We start from the raw sequence: 15620 nt of genomic DNA on the forward strand, positions 1-15620 counted from the left end.
CTTACTTAATTTCAAGTCTTTTAAAGAAATGCGGCATAAGCAAGTTTATCCTGAATCATTATTCTGAGAATTTAATACAATGGTTTCTTCCAATCTAAAATTATACCTTTTATCCAGGATCAGAGTGACTGATGGATAGAATATAGTGATGTAATTAAAAATTTCCATCTTGTGTTTGTCTTTCTCTTTCACACATGTGCATGTGTGCGCACATACGCACTTTCTCTCCCTTTCCATCTTCTGTTTCTCTCTCTCTCTTTCCTCTCTCCTCTCTCTCTCTCTCTCCTCCCTCTCTTGCTCTCTCTCTCTGTCTCTCTCCTCTCTGCACCCTCTCTCGCCCCCTCTGACAAATGTCATTTGGGAAGAATTGCTAAAATCTATGAATAGGTATGAGGGTGCAAAAGTTATTTCTTCCGAGACTACCATGACTTCCAAATATGGAAAAGCTGTAAATAGGCTATTCTATATTTGAAATTTAGAATTGATTTTTGTTTAAATGCACCCCAGCTATACAGTGAATAGAGTGTACAACAAAAAATTCCTTTCTTAAAATTCCTTTTTTAATTCCAATATTGTTCCTCCATATGCATAAAGAAAAAATAATTCAAGGCATTGTTTAAAATATTGTAATTCATCTTCTTCAAAACATGTTTGCCATTATTTGCCTTTCCAAACAAAGCAAAAATTCAAACATAAAAAATTAACATCACCTCTTCTCTAAAATACCCTTTATGAAGTAATGAACATTAATGACAAGCATGGATTGCTTATGTCATAAATATTTAAGGGCACAGTTGGGACATGACATCATTTTGTGTTTTAAGACATTACAGAAAAATTTCATGTATGAAAATTGGCTCAGGAGACTCTGTTCAAAATTCATTACAATCACAGAGTGGTGGTTTATGTTACATTTTATAATTTGATCTGATAGGAATGTACTTTAGAAAAGAAATCAAATTACATGTGAGATTGTGCCTCATCTGAAGGTTGATGTCTGTATTAACTGTTTGGCAAGCACTCTTGTTGCTTTCTGGCTCTTTAGCAGGAGAGCACATTTGTCTGGCTCACAGAAGAGAAACATTTTCCAATGGAGAAAGTCATGTTGTTTTTGACTTCTGGCTATTCCCATTACAGTAAAAGATCCTGCTGTGGAAAGGAGGACCCTCAAGTTAAAGCACAGGAGACAGTTAGTCAGACTGCTGCATTTTTTTCAGTCATCTAATGTTTGAACCGATTACCTCAAACACACTAGACGTTGTTCAGTAATGGTCAGATGGAGAGGGTTTTTAATGCCTGAATTTTCTTTTTGCAATGTTTGCCCTTGAGATTTTGAAAGCAATAATTCCAATTTGTGTCCAAACATTATGAAAAATATTCCATGCTATAAACTGTGTAAATGAGGTAGCTTGCTCTTGTCAAGACCTCACAGGTAAGTGGTATGAGATGTTTTTAACATTGAAGATACTTTTATATTGGTTGACTGTGGTGGCTGTAAATGTGGAAACAATTTCCTCACTAATTTGGGACAATTGGTATGTTTTCCTCAATCAGAACGGAAATAATAAAATTTAAAAACGTTTAGAAGCACCCACTGCTTGGTTCGGTTGCACCTGGTGTTCCTAATTACATTTGTTTCGATCATCACTCAAAACTTGAAGACGAAATAGCCACCATCAATACTTATGAATGTATATTGGGTATTAACTTGTAAAACAATATTATGGGAATTGTGTGATATTGTTAAATCTGAGGTGATGACATTTTTGATTATTTGTAAAGTTGGCTTTATATTAATCACAAGGTAGAAACCATTTTGGCCACACATTTTGGTTTATGCCAACTTTAAACCACATTTTTGCTGGTAAGCTTTGATTTTTGTACAAGTGGTTAATTTTAACTAACCATTCTTTGCTAAAGAGAGAAACTTCAATAAAACTCAAGCTAGGGTTGCAGAGACTGCTGGGGCAGTTTCAGTGTTTATCTGATAAGAAAGCTTTCTGCTTTGTACCATAAAATTATCAAAGAGAGGCATCTGTTTAATGCAAAAACATTGGTTGATTTATTTTTTTTATCTTAAAAGTAAGCTTGGCTAAAGTAGACTTTTCATTTATACATTTGCCCTTGAGGCAAGAATAACGCCCCATAAAGCTTGCTATTTCTTACCACAATACTGCAATGGCTGCAGCCAATTTTACTTATTCCAGTCCTCTCTTAGGTCTGGAATGTCTTGCCTGGCAGTCTTTTAACTAGGTCAACAGATTTCAAATGTTAAATTTAGTAGCTGCATGCAAAAATTAATTGTTAACAGAATCATTACTACCAACAGTAAAATAGTTGGCCTAGGTGATGTCTCCATGGAAATGACTGCAAGTTTCCTTAGTTGAAATGAAATACTTGGTTGCACATTCATAAATGTAAGAAGTCTATATTCTTTCTTAAAATCCAATGTGCTTTTCTTAATATGTTTTTAAACTTTTAATATATAAATGCAGATCATGAAAGTATATACAATCTTAGATTTCTGGACTATTTTGTCCCATCGCGTTGCCTCAAAAGAAATTACTCTTTCCATATATATAATTCTTGAGACAAATTATCTTGCAGAATTAACATGCAAAGTTGTCTCCCCTTGGTTTTGTGTTTCAGTGATTTCTGAATCATTTTTGCCGGAGCAAGCTGTTACTTCATAAAAATGTCACCAATCAAATTCTACATTAAGCACCTACCCATTCTGCCTCTGGCTGTCGAAATAAATTCAGACCAGGTGTTCTTCTCATAATGGAACTCTCTGATGTGTTCTGATAATGAGCTTAAAAAACGGAAACTGTCATTTTTCAAGTGGCTCGAAGAATGCAATTAGAGCAGTTTTAAAAGTGCCATGGGACAGTATTCCATCAACAAAGCATTAGTTTCATGCACATGCATTTTCTACTAAGAGCAATGTTTTCCGAAACACAAGGTTGTGTGTTTTTGTTTTTGTTTTGATCGTTGGCAGATGCTGGTTAACCAAAACTGGATCTGCAAATACCTGTTAATAGAAACAAATTCATTGACAGGCCAAACCAAACCAAAGTGTGTTGTTCTTGGCTAGTTATTATAAACTTATTAATGCATTGCAGCTATGAGGACCTTTGCTGTTTCAGTGGAGAAAGTTTTCATCAGAGCCTAAGATTTATTGACATTAAAACAGTGACCACATTTCAGAAATAGCTTTTGCACTTCATGTGGTTGTCTAAGGTGTGCTATACAAAAACTTTTTTCCAAGTGTTAAGTTCCTGATCAAAAATGTTTTCATGTTAAGGCCGACTTGGAAGTGAGGTCTTTCCCTCAGGAGAATGTGTCTGTGTGAAGCAAGAACTTGTCTTGCATCCCTTTGATTAGTTGACCATAAAACTACTAGGCCATTTGCTTCATCGAGTTCAGCTCATCTCAGCTGATCCAGCTCCTTCTCAGTCCTGATTCCTTCTGCCTTCTCTCTTCATTCCCTGACCAACCTCTGCCTTAAATACACCCAATGACTTGGCCTTCACAGCTGCCTTTGGCAACAAATTCCACAGATTCACCACTCTCTGGCTAAAGAAATTCCTCCTCTGTTCTAGATGTACGTCTTTTTATTCTGAGGCTGTGCCCTCTGGTCCCTAGACTCTCCCACCATAAGAAACATCCTTCCATATACACTCTATCGAGGCCTTTGAATATTCAATAGGTTTCAATGAGATCCCCCCTCATTCTTCTGAATTCCAGTGAGTACAAGCCCAGAACCATCAGTCACTCCTCATATGGTAACCCTTTCAGTCCCTGAATCATTCTTGTGAACCTCCTCTGAACACTCTCCAATGTTAGCACATCCTTTCTCAGGAAAGGGGCCCAAAGCTGCTCACAACACTCCAAATGTGGCCTTACCAGTGCCTTATAAAGCCTCAGAATTACATCCATTGTTGGACATTGAGTGCAAATCTCTTACAGGTCAGAAACAATCAGAATTAGGTTTAATATCATTAGCATGTGTCATGAAATTTTTTTTTAACCTTGTGGCAGCAGTACAATGCAATACATAATATAGGGAAAACAACTGAATTACATTAAGTATGCATGTGCATATAATAGTTAAATAAGTAGTGCAAAAAACTGAAATAATGAAGTAGTGAGATAGTGTTTGTGGTTTCAATGTCCATTCTGAAACCAGATGGCAGAGGGAACAAGTGTTCCTGAATCGCTGAGTGTACGCCTTCAGGCTTCTGTCCCTCCTTCCTGATGATAACATTGAGAAAAGAGCATGTCAGATCTCTGCATAAACTAGTTTATTGAAAAAAGTTTAAAGCAGGAAGTTTTGTAAACAGAACTCATCTATGTTAAGTAAAACACATATAAGACTGATTTGCTGCCTCTGGCATTGTCTTAGAAGCTCTTAGAAAGGCACATGGATGATAGAAAAATGGAGGGCTGTTGGGAGGAAAGGGTTAGATTGATCTTAGAGTACATTAAAAGTGGGCTGAGTGGCCTTTACTGCGCTGTAATGTTCTGTGTTATAATAGAAATGGGATAGAAGCTGTTCTTGAACCCGCTGATCTGCGCTTTCAGGCTTTTGTTATCTTCTGCCCAATGGGAGAGGGAAGAAGAGAGGATGTTTTTAGTGGGTGGGTTTTTTAATTACACTGGCTGCTTAACTGAGGCAGTGAGAAGTGTGGATCATAGAGCACAGCCTAGTTCCTGTGTAGACAACTCTCTGCAGTTCCTTGTGGTAGCATGCAGAGCAGTTGCCAAATCAAGCCATCGTGCATCCAGCCGGAATACTTTATATAGTTTTATTTTTCCCTGCAGTATCTGGGCCTGTAATTAGCAAGCAGCATATTTCTTGCTTTTTATGAAATTAGTGGACAAATAAAACGTCCTCATCCATACACATGGAGTACTTCCAAGGCTGCTTCTAATTTCTTCTACGTGAGTGGCATGGCAAACTCTATATGAAAGGGTCGGTTGTTTACCGTAATCACTGTACTCCTAAGAATGACAGGTACGAAATCAGGTTAGAAATTGGCATGTCTTCATGAAAGGCCTTTGTCTTTAAATCTACATTAGGCTATTTGGCCCATCAAGTCTGCCTCACCATTCCATCATGGCTGATTTATTATCCCTCTCATCCCCAATCTCCCACCTTCTCCTTGTAACCTTTGATACCCTTACAAACCTATCAACCTCTGCTTTAAATATCCCCAGTGTCTTGGGCTCCACAGCCATCTGTGGCAATGAATTCCACAGGTTCTCCGCCCTCTGACTAATGAAATTCCTGCTCATCACCGATAGGTTTGTAAGAGTGTCAAAAGTTATGAGCTGAAGGCAGGAAAATGGAGTTGAAAGGGATAATAAAGCAGCCATGATGGAATGGTGAAGCAGACCTGATGGGCCAAGTAGATGATGCCATTAAAAACAATAATCATCACTTAACCTGGTTTGCCACTATTTCTGAAGCAAGGTTTAAAAGTATTTAGAGGCACACGATACTTTCACATAGATAATCATCTACTACCACTCTCTGGCTTCTCCTGCAAGGCCAATGTCTTATCCAATTTATTACCTCATCTTGAATGCAAGGGACTGAACTTTTTTGAACAACCTCCCATGCGGAATCTTGTCGAAAGCCTTGCTAAGGTCCATGTAGACTACATCTACTGCCTTGCCTTCATCAATTTTCATTGTAACTTCCTCAAACCTAAGAATCAATGAAAGACTGCATCCAACAGGATGGACAAACAACCAATGTGCAAAGGGCAACAGACTGTGCCAATACAAAAGAGAAATAACTATAAATAAGCAATAAGTATCAAGAACTGAGATGAAGAGCCCTTGAAGGTGAGTCCATAGGTTGTGGAAACCATACAATGATGGAATGAGTGAAGTTAACTCCTTTGGTTCAAGAGCCTGATGATTGAGGACTTATAACTGTTCCTGAACCTGGTGGCGTATGTTCTGAGGCTCCTGTATCATCTTCCTAATTTGCAGCAGCGAGAAGTGAGCATGACATGGGTGGTGGGGGTCCTTGATGATGAATTCTGCTTTCCTGTGACAGCACTCTGTAAAGATATGGTCAGTAGCGGGGAGGGCTATAACCATAATGGACTGGGCCATATCCACTACTTTATGGAGGCTTTCTGTTCAAGGGCGTTGGTGTTTCCATACCAGGCCGTGATAGAAGCAGTCAATACACTCTCCACCACACATCTATTGAAGTTTGTCAAAGTTTTAGAAGACGTGCCGAATCTTTGCAAACTTCTAAGGAAGTAGAAGCACTGCTGTGCTTTCTTTGTAATGGCATTAATGTGGTGAAATCATAACACTGAGGAACTTAAAGTTGCTGGCCCTGTCTACCTCTGATCCCCCGATAAGGACTGAATTATGGACCTCTGATTTCCTCCTCCTGAAGTCAATAATCAGCTCCTTGGTCTTGTTGTCATTGAGTGAGAGCTTATTGTTGTGGCACCACTCAATCAGATTTTCAGTCTCCATCCTATATATTTGGAAAGTTTATATACTTGTTTTATTTTAATGTAGCTGAATTAAATAAAAGCTGAATTCTTCATATCAGTTAGTTTAAAATCCATTCATTTGTGAAATATAGCTAAGTAGAAGTTTGGAAACAAACTGCTTCTACGATGTCTTTCTTTATTTTCGATATAATCCTGGTCAAGTTGCATATGTCTGTGTTTCTTTTACTTTACCAGGTATTGAGAATGGACTTGTCGAACAAATTTGAATTTGTCATTGACTATGTGACACTTGTGATTCTATGACAAGCGATATGCTACACAAAACTGTACAGTCGTGTTGCTGACTCACAACGTGTGCACCATATGTGTGTTATCAGTGGTAGGTGGTCCCTGTAGAGAAAAAGCTGTTGGGAAATGCCTGAAGGGCCATGAGAGAGCCCTATTGAAATAAGAAACATTAAGCAAAATTTTACAATTTGTGGGCCAGAAAAGGTCAGAGTTCTTTGTCAGAAACAGCAAGGAGAGCTTTGACCACCCTTACTTAAAGCTACCCTACCCGTTGTTTGCAATACAAGGGAACATTTTACCTCTTGCTCTGTTCAGTTACATCATGGCTTATCTTTGACCTGTCTCTATACCTGCAATTACCTCATGTCTATTAGTACCTTTTGATTATAAAAACTCCTATCGATCTCATATTTAATATGGCCTTACATCAGCTGCAGTTCGTGGAAAAGTGTTGCAAACTTTTAGTATCTTTTATGATTTAAAATATTTGTTATCTTCACTCCTCAAAAGCCAAATAACATTTAAGTTGTGTCCTCTAGTCACGAATTTTTTAACCAGCAGAAGTGCCATCAGCTTCAATTAATATCTTGAAAATTATTCAATGTTAATTGAATAATATCAATCAATATTATTCAATTACTTCCTTAAACTTATATATTGTGTGGAATATAACTCAAGGTCCTGTATTTCACAAACCGAAGTTCTCATATTAATCTACTTCTTCCAAACCCAGCAGATTGTGCTAAATTGGAGTGCCTTGAACTGAACACCAGATGTGTCTGCCTTGGCTATGCCTAGAGCAGACATATCCAGAGCAAAACTTGTGTCACTTGCCTATAACAGTTGTGCGTTCACATGAGTTGAGTATAATGTTCTCCTTTTGGTTGGTCCTTAGATGGCTCTAGAGATCATTCCAGGATCCACATATCTCTGGGAGTTAGAGTGGATTCCCTTAATGGAGAACGCCTGACTTTGTTTAACATGGGGAGACTGTCGCACCAGTAGCCACCACGCCATCCTTGATACGGGGTCAGTGGTGTGGAACGCAAAACAACTAAGGACCCTTCACTACTGCAGCTTTCCTCTGACTTCACTACCATTGTGAAGTATCATCATCTTATGCCAGCTCCACCATTAGAGCTCTTGGTTAGATCATTCTGTGTCTGGAACCTCTCCCTTTACCTCACTGCCATGGGTGACCCTACCAGGAGCTAAGCAACATAATGGCTAAACTCTAGACGGCATCACTCTCGGGATCTCAGGAACACTTAAGCCTCTTCCCATAACAAGGTGACGATCTTTGGAGAGGACCTTGCATTAATTTCTAGTTCTGATACAAAGGCCAGAACTTCAATAACCTTTTTTAAAATTCTATTTCTCTCAATAACATTTTAACAACATACACACTTGGACTTTCTTTAATCTCTTTGGACCATCACTGATGCTAGCTTTTCTCAGTTTAGTAACTGCACCATACAATGCTTTCTTTTTTTCATATCCAAAGGAATTGCTATGGGAGAATGTAGCTGTTAAGAAATATAGAAGGTAATTGAAAGTCAGACAACTTAATTCCTAAAGGGTTATACCATGTTCAGCAACAGTTATTACTGCAACCATCAGGCTTCTGAACCAGCATTGATAACTTCACTCACCACAATGTTGTAAATGTGATTAAGTCACTAGAGAAACCGGAGAAATTGTGGCTGTCGAAGTCTTTATTCATCCACCTCAGTAGATTCCAACAAACTCAAAAATACATCACATTTTATACCCTTAAGATCAAAGGTAACAGTAAGTGATTCAATGCATTTTCAATTGTTGCAATGGTTTTACTTACCTTAATACCTTGGGTTGGCAATGCTTCCTTTGAATTGTGTATCTATAGTGGGAGATACCTCTGAAAGTTCAAATACCTTTGCTGGAACAAAGTAAATCACACAAGCACCCAACTATTGATAGATCATCTTTTTGCTGTGCTAAGTGATAGAATCAGTCTGATATGTAAGCTGCCTTGAACTTGTTTACAATGGTGTGAATTGCTTAAACCTATAGTTGCCTGAATTGATGCAGGCCAATTAACAGAACCCCATTGTCTTAACATTTGGCTTGATGCATATGCAAATTGTTGGTCCCCATTTTGCAACCCTAAGTCTGAGGGCCACCCCGTGCTTCACAGACAATTGTTTACTTGCGAAAGTGTGTTTTTAACTTCACTTTACTGATTGCATTTTACAATTTACATCAAGAACTGAAGACTAGTTCTTGTTTAAATTAATATCTGCTATATTCACATAACTACAGAATACTCCTTAATACACAATGCTGAACTGATTACTGAACACAACCTATGGATTCACTCTAAAGAACTCTACTACTGGTGTGCTCAGTGTTATTTATTTACATGTTTATTATTATTATTATTATTATTATTATATTTGCACAGTTTATCTTCTTTAGCACATTGGTTGCTTTTCAGTCTTTGTGTGTAGTTTTTCATTAATTCTGTTGTTTCTCTGTTATACTGTGAATGCCTGCATGAAAATGCATCATTGGGTAGTGTATGGTGACATGTACTGTACTTTGATAATGTATGTTGAACTTTGAACTTGTTGACATTAAAGTCCTTTTGCTACTGTTATCACCTTACCCTAATTATTATCCCCATCAAACTTTCTATGCACTGCTTATAATATCATCAGCAATATGTAACTCTGGCTTTCTCTTTGTTCCATGCTTTTAATAAATGTGATGAGATCCTCTAACAAAATTCTGTGGGATCTCTCGAAGCTTTCTTTTAGGCAGAATACTCTCTGTAATACCTGCACTGTTTCTAGCTACTATCAGGTCCCTAACAAAGTCAATAATTTGTCAACAATTCCTATATAACTCAATACAATTTATAAATAAATAGCTTACACATCCTGTTTACCACAACTTCATTAAACATGAAAAGTTAAATTATCACCAATTTGGGTAGTAGTTCTTTGTCTCACATTGATTATCCATATACCCATGATTGCCTCCTGGGCATTCTCAAATCATTTGCTTCATGCCAGAGATTATTCCAATGAAATGCTTGATTTTTATTGGAAGCTGTTCATTCTAGCTATCTATCGATACAGCACAGGAACAGACACTACCAGCCCATGACCCCGCATTGTCCAGTTACATCCATATGACCAATCTTTAGGATGTGAGAGGAACCTGAAGTGCCCAAAGGAAGCCCGTGCAGACACGAGAATGTACAAACTCCTTTCAGACAGTGGTAGGAATTGAACCCTGGTCACTGGCGCTACAATAGTGTTAAGCCAACCCCTATGCTACCGTTTGCACTGATCCCTGTCAACTTGGTCAGTATATTGACAAATAGCATTTTCACTGAGTTCTGTTTCAACCCAGATGTAAACATTTTAAATAAAAATGGCATTTGTCCGCTTAGTTTATAAAATTCAACATAAAGCTGCAATTTAAAAAAATGCAGCCACAGAATCTGTCTAATTCCATCACCAAACTGTCTCATAAGGATAAGCTGAGTGAGCTAAGGCTCTTCCCTTTGGAGAGAAAGAGGATGAAAGGTGACATGATAGAGGTGTACAATATGATAAGAGGCATTGATCAAGTGGATAGCCAGAAACTTTTCCCCAGCGTGGCAATAGCTAATGTGATATGGTATGAATTTAAGCTGACTGGAAGAAAATAGAGTCGGGGTGTTAGAGGTAAGTTATTTTACACAGGGAGTGTTGGGTGTGTGGAACGCCCTGGAGGGGTGGTGATATAAGGTCGTTTAAAAGACTCTTGAATGAGTACATAATTGATAGAAAAGTGGAGGACTATGTGGGAGAGAAGGGTTAGATTGATCTTAGAATAAGTTAAAAGGTTGGCCCAACACTGTGAGCTGAAGAGCTTGTACTTTCCTGGAGTGTTCTATATTCTAATTCAGTGATCATTGTTATTGTATGTTTCAAGTTGACAGTGTGATACTATCATCAGAATAGCTCATAGAGCATAAAATAGTACAGTACAGGAACAGACCCCTTGGCCCTTGCTGTCTGTGTCAATCATGATGCCAATCCAAATTCAGAACTTTGCAGAATACCGCTTGTGAAAAACCTTCAGTCAGAATAACAGGTTAGTAGGTTAATTGGTAAATTGACTTGTGATTAAGGCTGGGGTTAAATCAGTGGTTTGCTGGGGGGAGGGTTGGGCTGTTCCACGTTGTATCTGTAAATGAAATAACATAAAATAAAGGACAGGTTTGAATTTTTGAGGAGGAAAGTTAGTCTGGAGAAGCAGAAGGGTGGAGGTAAAAGAAGCACATATTGACGACTGCAGGTTGTCATCTGTAAGTGCCGTCGGTCTCTGGCTTCCTCACACACCACATAGTCCAATCTAATATCACCAACGTCAAATTTAAAATATTGAAAGAAAGGTAAGGAAATATAAGAGGGGAAGTGGGGTGGTAGGATAGGCAATAGAGCAAGGGAAGAAATAAATTATTTCCTCAAGGAGGTGAAAAGATTTGATGGCTTGGATTTGATTTATTCTGCAAAGCCAGAGGAAATCTACTTGTAATATATCAAACATCTTGCATGAGCTTATACATCCTGTTTACCACAGCTCATTCATGTCCTGTGAATTATGTGCAGTGCCCTTTTATTACTTATGTCTGTAAAGAATATTGACTATTATATTTGTATTTTTATCATAGAATATTTCTGATTGTGCAACTTTGTCTATTTTGTTATATTTAGAGATACAGCATAGGAACAGGGCCTCCTGGGCCAACAAGCCCACTCTGCACACTTACACCCATGTGACCAATTGATCTATTAACCTGTGATTAGAACATAGAAACATACAAAACCTACAGCACAATACAGTCCTTCGGCCCACAAAGCTTTGCCGAACATGTCCTTACCTTAGAAATTGCCTAGGGTTACCCATAGCCCTCTATTTTTCTGAGTTCCATGTACCTGTCCAGGAGTCTCTTAAAAGACACTATCGTATCTGTCTCCACCACCGGTGCTGGCAGACCATTCCACACACTCATCACTCTGAGTAAAAAAAACCTTCCCTGACATCTACTCTGTACCTACTTCCAAGCACCTTAAAACTGTGATCCCTCGTGCTAGCCATTTCAGCCCTTGGAAAAAGCCTCTGATCAATGGTTCTCAATATCTTATACAACTTTATGTGGTCACCTTTCATCCTCTATCGCTCCAAGGAAGAAAGTCCAAGTTCACTCAACCTATTCTCATAAGGCATGCCCCCCAATCCAGGCAACACCCTTGCAAATTTCCCTTGTACTCTTTCTATGGGTTCCACATTCTTCCTGTATTGAGGCAACCAGAACTGAGCTCAGTACTCCAAGAGGGGTCTGACCACGGTCCTATATAACTGCAACATTACCTCTCTGCTCCTAAACTCAATCCCACGATTGATGAAGGCCAATGCACTGCATGCCTTTTTAACCACAGAGTCAACCTGCGCAGCAGCTTTGAATGTCCTATGGACTCGGACCCCAAGATCCCTCTGATCCTCCACACTGCCAAGAGTCTTACTATTTATACAATATTCTGCCATCATTTTTGACCTACCAAAATGAACCATCTCACACTTATCTGGGTTGAACACCATCTGCCACTTCTCAGCCCAGTTTTGCATCCTATCAGTGTCCTACTGTAACCTCTGACAGCCCTGCACACTATCCACAACTCCCCCAACCTTTGTGTCATCAGCAAATTTAATAACCCATACCTCCACTTCCTCATCCAGGTCATTTATAACAATCAGGAAGAGTAGGGGTCCCCGAACAGATCCCTGAGGCACACCACTGGTCACCAACCTCCATGTAGAATATGACCTGTCTACCACCACTCTTTGCCTTCTGTGGACAAGCCAGTTCTGGATCCACAAAGCAATGTCCCCTTGGATCCCATGCCTCCTTACTTTCTCAATAAGCCTTGCATCGGGTACCTTATCAAATGCATTGCTGAAATCCATATACACTACATCTACTGCTGTACCTCCATCAATGTGCTTAGTCACATTCTCAAAAAATTCAATCAGACTTGTAAGGCACAGCCTGCCTTTGACAGAGCCATCCATGCTGACTATTCCTAATCATATTATGCCTCTCCAAATGTTCATAAATCCTGCCTCTCAGATCTTTTCCATCAACTTACCAATCAGTAAAGTAAGACTCACTCATCTATAATTTCCTGGGCTATCTCTACTCCCTTTCTTGAGTAAGAGAACAACATCCGCAACCCTCCAATCCTCTGGAACCTCTCCCATCCATTGATGATGCAGATATTATTGCCAGAGGCTCAGCAATTTCCTCCCTTGCCTCCCACAGTAGCCTGGGGTACTTCTCGTCTGGTCCCAGTGACTTATCCAACTTAATGCTTTCCAAAAGCTCCAGCACATCCTCTTTCTTAATATTTATATGCTCAAGCTTTTCAGTCCGCTGTAAGTCATTTCTATAATTGCCAAGATCTTTTTCCGTAGTGAACTGTAACGTTCTCCTTCGGGTGTAACGAAACGCCGAATTTAACGTCCGGATAAACCACAGCCAATGCAAACCAGATCGCAGTAAGATTAACCATTTACTGTTCACTCTTCACATTAACATATGGTGAAAACTGTTGATAAAACAATACAAGATTGATACAGTATTTGTTCCTTCCTTAATATCACATTTCAAGTGTAAATACTTGCAAAGGTGACTATAACTACATTACACTAAGGTGCAGTATACAGGGAGAGTTTACCTGCTCCATTGACTACTTTAAATACACTTCCATGCAAACTATCCGCGACTCTTTAACTAACGAAAGCATAAACATTATCTACCGTCGTTACCTCTAACAGGATCAGCATTAACATCTTAGTTCAATATATCGATTATCTATTAACTTACAGCGTTGCTCTCACTGTGATTTCTCATGCCTGCAAACTGCTTGTGCTCAGGTGAGCCTCGTGGAAAGCCCCCACCCTCGCGCTAATTTCAAACCGGTGTTTTCCCACAAGACGCGGCGAAACCGGATGTGACGTCATCACATGCCGATATATTTTACATGCAATGAATACACTTTAAACACTTCTAATTCTAACTAGAAAATACTATTGAATGAATTACTAAGCGAAAATATTATAAACTAAATAACTGTCGTAAAGACAGCACACTCCCCGCTTGACCTTCGTAAGGTCACAATGAGCAGAGTACAAAACTTAGTCTCTTAATCAGTCATTGGGTAGAAGTAGAATAACTTCTGTAACTGGCCCTTGGTAAATTTTCACATCGCCTTGGTCGGTAGTCTTCAATTCGATCTTCCTGACATGTCCATCCTCGCTAGGGAATGTAGCAGTGATTCTGGCCATTGGCCAGCTGTTGCGGGTGATCTGCTTGTCCCTGAGCAGGACTAAGTCTCCAACTTGAAGATTCCTGCGGGGTTCTGTCCACTTTCGTCTCTGTTGCAACGAGGGTAGATATTTCTGTCTCCAGCGGGACCAGAACTGATTTGCCAGAGCCTGGACTTGTCTCCATTGCTTTGTGTACAAATTCTTGTCTGAGAAGTCTCCTGGTGGAGGAGGTGCTCCTGCCTTTTGCGTAAGGAGCGTTGATGGCGAAAGCATAAAGGGGTTTTCTGGGTCAGAAGACACAGGTAGGAATGATTGTGCGTTCATAATGGCTGTGACCTCTGCCATTAGGGTGCACAGTACCTCGTGGGCCAATCGGGTGCGTTGCTGTATCTCAGGTTTCCTTTTCCAGGTTTTCCGTAAGGACGTGAACCGTTTGACTGCCTGCTCTTTGTTATCTGGTGAGCGCTGGCATGGTTCTCTGATAGGCAATGGGGCAACCCCATTATTTGCTTCATCTCTGAAGACCTTGGTGTCTTCGGTTTTTAAAGAAATGGTATCTTGAGCTGATTGTGCAAGTTTGTCGTCATACTTCGTTAGAGCGAAGACTGACTGGTCCAGCGACTCGTCGCTTGCCTCGCGCTTGTTAACGCCTTGTTGTGCTTCCTTGATGCACGGGACACTCGGGCAGGGTTGAAAGATTGAATGGCGGCCACTCTCTAGCACATTGGTCTTGAGTGTGTTAACCATCGGTTTGTGTACGTCACCGAGACACACCTCTCCTATCACCACCCAGCCCAGATCCAGACGTTGCGCGAAGGGGGCGTTGAGTGGTCCATTGATCTGCTGCCTAACCTTGTGTACCTGGATAACATCTCTTCCTAATAGCAGGAGTATTTCCGCTTTCGGATCCAGTTCTGGGATGTGTTTGGCGATGTGGTGGAGATGCGGCTGGTGTAGCACCGCACTTGGTGTCGGGATCCCAGCGCGGTTATTCATGATTTCATTGCACTCTAAGAGCGGAGGGAGACAGATGACGACTTTACCATCCAGGGACTCGATCTGGATGCCTTCTGCCTTCCTTCCTTGGGTTTTCATGTTGCCTGAGCAAGTTTTGAGGTAGTATGGGAACCGCTCACTCTCAATGTTGAACAATTTAAAGAACTCTGGACTGACTAGCGAACGATTGCTCTGATCGTCCAGAATCACATAGGCTTTGATGGCCTTGTCTTTGGCTCTTTTAGGGTACACCTTAGTGAGGCAGATCTTGGAACAAGAACGACTTGACTGAGCTTGACCGCAAACTTCTGTACAGTTCGTGCTGACAGCTATTGACCTAGAGTGAGCCTCTCCCTCCCCGCCGTCCTGTTGTGGGGGTGAAGGAGCGCTCTCGGTTTGTGGTGACAGGTCGGGATGCATGGCCTCGACGTGATCTGGGCTGCCACATTCCGGACACTTCACGGCAATCGTACACTCTCTGGC

General features: G+C 40.1%; 2 protein-coding genes across 2 annotated transcripts in view; one reads left to right on the top strand and one right to left on the bottom strand.

Annotated features, from left to right (window-relative positions):
* jazf1b (JAZF zinc finger 1b) overlaps positions 1–15620 on the top strand; it is a 237428-nt gene that overhangs the window by 57054 nt on the left and 164754 nt on the right. The gene's annotated exons all lie outside the window — the stretch shown is intronic.
* LOC132378274 (uncharacterized) lies at positions 13257–15570 on the bottom strand. Its single transcript, XM_059945060.1, has 2 exons — positions 13699–15570; positions 13257–13420 (listed from the first exon to the last, which is right to left on the bottom strand). Exon 1 carries the CDS (start codon positions 15555–15557, stop codon positions 14022–14024), a length of 1536 nt encoding a protein of 511 aa, XP_059801043.1. The 5' UTR covers positions 15558–15570; the 3' UTR covers positions 13257–13420; positions 13699–14021.

The sequence above is a fragment of the Hypanus sabinus genome, chromosome 20 (genome assembly GCF_030144855.1).
Source record: "Hypanus sabinus isolate sHypSab1 chromosome 20, sHypSab1.hap1, whole genome shotgun sequence".
NCBI lineage: Eukaryota > Metazoa > Chordata > Chondrichthyes > Myliobatiformes > Dasyatidae > Hypanus > Hypanus sabinus.